The sequence below is a fragment of the Hypanus sabinus genome, chromosome 25 (assembly GCF_030144855.1).
Source record: "Hypanus sabinus isolate sHypSab1 chromosome 25, sHypSab1.hap1, whole genome shotgun sequence".
NCBI lineage: Eukaryota > Metazoa > Chordata > Chondrichthyes > Myliobatiformes > Dasyatidae > Hypanus > Hypanus sabinus.
This window is the reverse complement of record NC_082730.1, coordinates 45,611,121-45,618,642: the sequence shown is the minus strand read 5'-3', so window position 1 is coordinate 45,618,642 and position 7,522 is coordinate 45,611,121. Positions and strand designations below refer to the sequence as shown.

The 7,522-nt window shown below is 49.3% G+C and overlaps 1 protein-coding gene across 1 annotated transcript; it reads right to left on the bottom strand.

Annotated features, from left to right (window-relative positions):
- Positions 1–2,607: 2,607 nt before the first annotated feature.
- Positions 2,608–4,065, bottom strand: LOC132381242 (potassium voltage-gated channel subfamily A member 10-like). Its single transcript, XM_059950623.1, has one exon. It carries the CDS (start codon positions 4,063–4,065, stop codon positions 2,608–2,610), a length of 1,458 nt encoding a protein of 485 aa, XP_059806606.1.
- Between the last annotated feature and the right edge of the window lie 3,457 nt (positions 4,066–7,522).

Sequence of the window (7,522 nt, the reverse complement as noted above, 5' to 3'; positions counted from 1 at the left end):
CAGGCTGATCAACACCTCCAGTCATTAACACCCCTCATCACCTCAGACTGATCAACACCTCCATTCATTAACACCCCACATCACCTCAGGCTGATCAACACCTCCACTCATTTACAACCCACATCTCCTCAGACTGATCAACACCTCCACTCATTAACACCCCACACCACCTCAGACTGATCAACACCTCCACTCATTAACACCGCGGCGTCACCATTACTTCCACATCAGCTGCTCGGTACACTTCATCGAGTGTCACTTTACGTACATAGTGTGTTGGGCAGTGTGTGCTTAATCTGATCTTGTGGATATAAACCAACAGTCACACTGTTACATGTATGTTATGTTTTATAGGACTGCTTTTGTGCTTGTATGTATTGCATTGTGTCACTACGTTCAGACATGGCCCAAGTGCGGAGTGCGAGACTCTGAAGCGTGTCGACAGTTCACAGACTTTTATTCAAACAGAGTTTCAGCGAAACGAACATAAGAAAAACTTGGCCAAGCAGGACTCTTAACGAAAACTCTCAAATGGAAATCAAGGCCAATACTGTGGCTGAAAGGAGTCACTAATTATAAAATGAACCTGCTGGTCTTCAGAGTCAGTTGACTCGACAGTCCAATTTCCCAGGATAGGCAGAATGCAGACAACGAAACATTGCTGTGCTTTGCTCAAGTCTCGACAAGAGCTATGACAAGAAAATGGAGTGAAATACAATCATAATGAAATAATAATTAGCTGACACTTGCATATTCACGAGTGCAATTGTCGTATCTGCCGAATCCATCTTTGTGATACACCTGCTTTTTTTGTGTTCAAGATTCAATGTCACTTCCTGTCCTCAGGTGTAAAGGAGAACAAGATAATTGTTAGACCAGATCTAAAGCAGCTAAAAAAACACAATAAATATTAATACATAAGATAGCTTATATATATACTGATTCCACTGTTATCTCCACTATACATCTTCCCACCCTATCTCCTGTAAAAATGTATCCCCTTTTCTCAGTACCTTCACTTCTGCTGCATCTGTTCCCAGGGCGTGTCCTTCTGTTTCAGCACATCAGGGGTGTTCTCTAAAGAATGGGATTTCCCTACCTCCGCTATTGATGCTGCCCTCACCTCCACTTCCTGGATATCCGCACTCACCCCATCTTTCCACTGCCTCAATAATGATACAGTTTCTCTTGTCCTTACCTACCAACCAACGCAACTTCCTCCATCTCCAAAATGATCCTACCACCAAAAGTAGGGATTCTCTATGATTCTCCATGATTCCCTTGTCCATTCATCTCTTCTCATTAATTTCCCTCCTGGATCCGGCAAGCTGCCAGTGCCATGCCTGCCCATACACCTCCTCCCTCACCTTCATTCAGGGCCCCAGGCAGTCCTTCCAGGTGAGGCAACACTTCACCTGGAAATCTTCTGGAGTCATCCATTGTGTCCAGAGCTCGTGATGCATTGTTGATACTCTTGTTGAGACCCGTCATAAATTAGGGGACCACTTCTGCAATATCCTGCAAAAGTGAGACTTCCCAGTGTCTAAACATTTTAATTCCCGTTCCTATTCCAAAGTGTCGATCCATGGCCTCCTCTTGTGGCAACATGAATCCATCCTCAGAGTGGAGAAGCCACAACTTATATTCTTTCTGGGTAGTCTCCACCTGATGGCATGAACATTGATTTCTCTGTCTGGTAAACAAATTTCTTTCCCCATCCCCCATTCCCCATTTTACTTCTTCTCACCTGCCTATTACTTACCCCTGGCTCCCCTCCTTCCCTTCCTCCTATGATCCACTCACCTCTGTCAGATTCCTTCTTTGTCAGCCCTTTAACTTTCACCTGTCACCTTCTCCTCCCCCACACCTTTTTATTCTGGCATCTTTTCCCTTCCTTTCCAATCCTGATGAAGGGTCTCAGCCTGAAACATTGACGGTTTATTCATTTCCATAGATTGTCCCTGACCTGCCGAGTTCTTCCAGCATTTTGTGTGACTGAATGTATGTCCATAAAGTGACACTAGGGAGACGTCTGTATATTTGCCCTTAATGGGGGGTAGGCCGGTGTGAGTGATGCCTTGGGCAGCCTTGACTACCTGTTGTGCAGCTTCCTGTCCGCCCCAGTGCTTATTGTGCTTTTTATGCCACTTTGGATCTGGAGTGACAATCGTTTTGTTCTCCTTTACCCTCTACACTGAAGAATGACAATAAACAATCTTGAATCTTAATCCTTGTTCCTCAAACCTGGATTGAGGATAGGGAAGAGTATTCCAGATTGTTTAAATCAAGATTAAAGACTCAAGATTGTATAATGTCTTTTCCTGTACACAAGGAAGAACAAAATAATTGTTATCCTGGATCTGATGTCACACAATAAAAGTCCATGTCTACTCTGTTTGGAACGACCTCTTGAACGTCTGCCAGCTGGTCCGTCCAAACAGTCCTGAGGTATTAGGCTTCCATTTTCAGTAACGGTCGCTATGCTGGCATTAACAGTGTGGAGACGTGGTCAGAGGGCCAAGGCGAGGGCATGTGATAGCTTCATCAAACAATATGGAACTGCTGCTGCTAGTGATGTGATCATTGTCACCACCAGCTCCAGGTGCTTCACGACGCTTTGGTTTTATCCCGCAGGACGTGCCTTGCCGTGACTGGTTCCTTGCCCTTGGCTACACTGGGCACATCCTTCCTCTCCTCGTTCTCCATCTCCCGGTGGTAGAAATGGTTGAAGTTGGAGACGATGACGGGCACGGGCAGTGCGATGGTCAGCACACCGGCGATGGCGCAGAGGGATCCCACCACCTTGCCGCCGATGGTGATGGGGCACATGTCCCCATAGCCCACCGTGGTCATTGTGACTACCGCCCACCAGAAAGCATCAGGGATGCTGGAGAACTGCGTCCGCGGCTCGTCAACTTCAGCGAAGTAGAGGGCGCTGGAGAAGAGGATGACGCCGATGAAGAGGAAGAAGATGAGGAGGCCCAGCTCCCTCATACTGGCCTTCAGTGTCTGCCCGAGGATCTGCAGGCCCTTGGAGTGCCTGGACAGCTTGAATATGCGGAAGACTCGGACCAGCCGAACAATGCGCAGGATGGTCAGTGACATGGCGTGCTGCCCGCGGCCCAGCCGCTGTTCCTGCTGCCGCTGGACCACCTCGGTGACCAGGGTCACAAAGTAAGGGACAATTGACACCACGTCAATGGCGTTCATGGTGTCCCTGCAGAAGCCCACTTTGCTGGGACAAGCCACAGCCCTCACCAGCAGCTCAAAGGAAAACCACAACATGCATGCTGTTTCAACAAGGAAGAAGGGGTCAGTAAAGAGGCTGGAGGCCGGTCCGCTTCCCAGGCCCGCGGCAGCTGACTCCGAGTCCTCCCGGAATTCCGGCAGGGTTTCCAGGCAGAAGCTGACGATGGACACTACGATGACTGAAAGGGAGACCATGGCCACAGCCTGGGCTGCAGCTGAGCTCTCCGGATGCTCGAACAGCAGCCAAAGCTGCCTGAGGTTCTCCTTGCTTGGAAGCTGGGCCTCTGCTTCGCGGATGAAACTTTCCTGTTCCCTAAACTGCTCCATGGCCTCGGGCCCTAGCTGATAGAAGGTGATCTCGTCAGTGAAGACGTCCAGGGGTACGTTGGCAGGTCTCCGCAACCGGCCCCCCGACTGGTAGTAGTACAGGATAGCGTCAAAACTGGGCCGGTTCCTGTCGAAGAAGTACTGGTTGGTCAGGGGGTCAAAGTAGGGCAGGCAGCGGGCGGAGTTTCCCAGAAGTGTGTCTGGAAACTGGGCCAGGATCTTCAGGTGGGTCTCAAACCTCAGGCCGGCCACATTGATGATCACCTTCCGGTTGTCCTCCTGCTCCAAAAGCGTATCCATCTCCTGCTGATGCTGCCCAGCCTCTTGGCTCAGGAGTTTGTCGGTGAGGGCATCTCCTTCCAATAGGTACTTCCATCTCGACAGGATGCTCATGCAGGTATCGTGCAGCTTTGGCTGACCGGCAAGGTGATCGTCGTTATCATTGTCCTTGAAACTCACCAAAGCCAACTCCATTTCACTCTCAGACATCACAGAGTCTTCAAATTCGGACGGCGCAGGTCATTAAGAAGCTAGGTGTAAGCACGGGGTCAGAAAACTAATTCTATATCACATACGGACAAACAAAACAGGAATGTAAGAGATACGGCAGACACTGGAAATCCAGAGCAACACACACACAGTGTTGGAGGAATCCAGCATGTGTGGAGAGGAATGAACAGTTGGTGTTTTGGGGCAAGACCCCACATCAGAGATGGAAAGGAAGGGGACAGGAACCAGAATAGGAAGGTGGGGGAGGGGAAGTACAGGCTGGCAGGTAAAAGGTGAAACCAGGTTAGGGGAGAGGTGGGCAGGTTGGGGAGGTGGGATGAGGTCAGAAGCTGCGACATAATAGGTGGAAGAGGTAAAGGGATGAAGAAAAAGGAATATGATAGGAGATGACAGTAGACCATGGGAAAGAGGGAAGGAGGAGGGGCACGAGAGGGGGGGTTATAGGCAGTTGAGAAGAGAAAGGATGAGAGGGAAATCAGAATGGGAAAAGGAAAAAGAGAGCTGGGCTGCTCTGACGGGGTCTCTGGAGCTGGGTCTGGTCCTGTGGATTAGAGGAAGAGAGAGGTGAAGAGGACGGCAGTGTTGATCGGAGATTCCATAGTTAGAGGAGCAGAGAGGTGAAGAGGACGGCAGTGTTGATAGGAGATTACATAGTCAGAGGAACAGAGAGGTGAAGAGTACGGCAGTGTTGATAGGAGATTCCATAGTCAGAGGAACAAAGAGGGGAAGAGGACGGCAGTGTTGAAAGGAGATTCCATAGTCAGAGGAACAGAGAGGTGAAGAGGACGGCAGTGTTGATAGGAGATTCCATAGTCAGAGGAGCAGAGAGTAGAAGAGGACAGCAGTGTTGATAGGAGATTCCATAGTCAGAGGAGCAGAAAGGTGAAGAGGATGGCAGTGTTGATAGGAGATTCCATAGTCAGAGGAACAGAGTGGTGAAGAGGACGGCAGTGTTGATAGGAGATTCCATAGTCAGAGGACCAGAAAGGTGAAGAGGACGGCAGTGTTGATAGGAGATTCCATAGTCAGAGGAACAGAGAGGTGAAGAGGACGGCAGTGTTGATAGGAGATTCCATAGTCAGAGGAGCAGACAGGTGACGAGGACGGCAGTGTTGATAGGAGATTCCATAGTCAGAGGAGCAGAGAGGTGAAGAGGACAGCAGTGTTGATAGGAGATTCCATAGTCAGAGGAGCAGAGAGGTGAAGAGGATGGCAGTGTTGATAGGAGATTTCCTTGTCAGAGAAACAGAGAGGTGAAGAGGATGCCAGTGTTGATAGGAGATTCCATAGTCAGAGGAACAGAGAGGTGAAGAGGACGGCAGTGTTGATAGGAGATTCCATAGTCAGAGGAGCAGAAAGGTGAAGGGGACGGCAGTGTTGATAGGAGATTCCATAGTCAGAGGAGCAGAAAGGTGAAGAGGACGGCAGTGTTGATAGGAGATTCCATAGTCAGAGGAGCAGAGAGGTGAAGAGGACGGCAGTGTTGATAGGAGATTCCATAGTCAGAGGAGCAGAAAGGTGAAGAGGACGGCAGTGTTGATAGGAGATTCCATAGTCAGAGGAACAGAGAGGTGAAGAGGACGGCAGTGTTGATAGGAGATTCCATAGTCAGAGGAGCAGAAGGGTGAAGAGGACAGCAGTGTTGATAGGAGATTCCATAATCAGAGGAGCACAGAGGTGAAGAGGACGGCAGTGTTGATAGGAGATTCCATAGTTAGAGGAGCAGAGAGGTGAAGAGGACGGCAGTGTTGATAAGAGATTCCATAGTCAGAGCAGCAGAGAGGTGAAGAGGACGGCAGTGTTGATAGGAGATTCCATAGTTAGAGGAGCAGAGAGGTGAAGAGGACGGCAGTGTTGATAGGAGATTCCATAGTCAGAGGAGCAGAGAGGTGAAGAGGACGGCAGTGTTGATAGGAGATTCCATAGTTAGAGGAGCAGAGAGGTGAAGAGGACTGCAGTATTGATCGGAGATTTCCTAGTCAGAGGAGCAGAGAGGTGAAGAGGACGGCAGTGTTGATAGGAGATTCCATAGTCAGAGGAACAGAGAGGTGAAGAGGACGGCAGTGTTGATAGGATATTCCATAGTCAGAGGAGCAGAGAGGTGAAGAGGACGGCAGTGTTGATAGGAGATTCCATAGTGAGAGGAACAGAGATGTGAAGAGGACGGCAGTGTTGATAGGAGATTCCATAGTCAGAGGAGCAGAGAGTTGAAGAGGACGGCAGTGTTGATAGGAGATTTCCTAGTCAGAGGAGCAGAGAGACGAAGAGGAATGCAGTGTTGATCGGAGATTCCATAGTCAGAGGAGCAGAGAGGTGAAGAGGACGGCAGTGTTGATCGGAGATTTCCTAGTCAGAGGAACAGAGAGGTGAAGAGGACGGCAGTGTTGATAGGATATTCCATAGTCAGAGGAACAGAGAGGTGAAGAGGACGGCAGTGTTGATCGGAGATTCCATAGTCAGAGGAGCAGAGAGGTGAAGAGGACGGCAGAGTTGATAGGAGATTCCATAGTCAGAGGAGCAGAGAGGTGAAGAGGACGGCAGTGTTGATAGGAGATTCCATAGTCAGAGGAACAGAGAGGTGAAGAGGACGGCAGTGTTGAAAGGAGATTCCATAGTCAGAAGAACAGAGAGGTGAAGAGGACGGCAGTGTTGATAGGAGATTCCATAGTCACAGGAGCAGAGAGTAGAAGAGGACTGCAGTGTTGATAGGAGATTCCATAGTCAGAGGAACAGAGAGGTGAAGAGTACGGCAGTGTTGATAAGAGATTCCATAGTCAGAGGAACAGAGAGGTGAAGAGCACGGCAGTGTTGATCGGAGATTCCATAGTCAGAGGAGCAGAGAGGTGAAGAGGACGGCAGTGTTGATAGGAGATTCCATAGTCAGAGGAACAGAGAGGTGAAGAGGACGGCAGTGTTGATAGGAGATTCCATAGTCAGTGGAACAGAGAGGAGAAGAGGACGGCAGTGTTGATAGGAGATTCCATAGTCAGAGGAACAGAGAGGTGAAGAGGACGGCAGTGTTGATAGGAGATTCCATAGTCAGAGGAACAGAGAGGTGAAGAGGACGGCAGTGTTGATAGGAGATTTCATAGTCAGAGGAGCAGAGAGGTGAAGAGGACAGCAGTGTTGATAGGAGATTCCATAGTCAGAGGAGCAGAGAGGTGAAGAGGACGGCAGTGTTGATAGGAGATTCCATAGTCAGAGGAACAGAGAGGTGAAGAGGACGGCAGTGTTGATAGGAGATTCCATAGTCAGAGGAACAGAGAGGTGAAGAGGACAGCAGTGTTGATAGGAGATTCCATAGTCAGAGGAACAGAGAGGTGAAGAGTACGGCAGTGTTGATAGGAGATTCCATAGTCAGAGGAACAGAGAGGGGAAGAGGACGGCAGTGTTGAAAGGAGATTCCAAAGTCAGAGGAACAGAGAGGTGAAGAGGA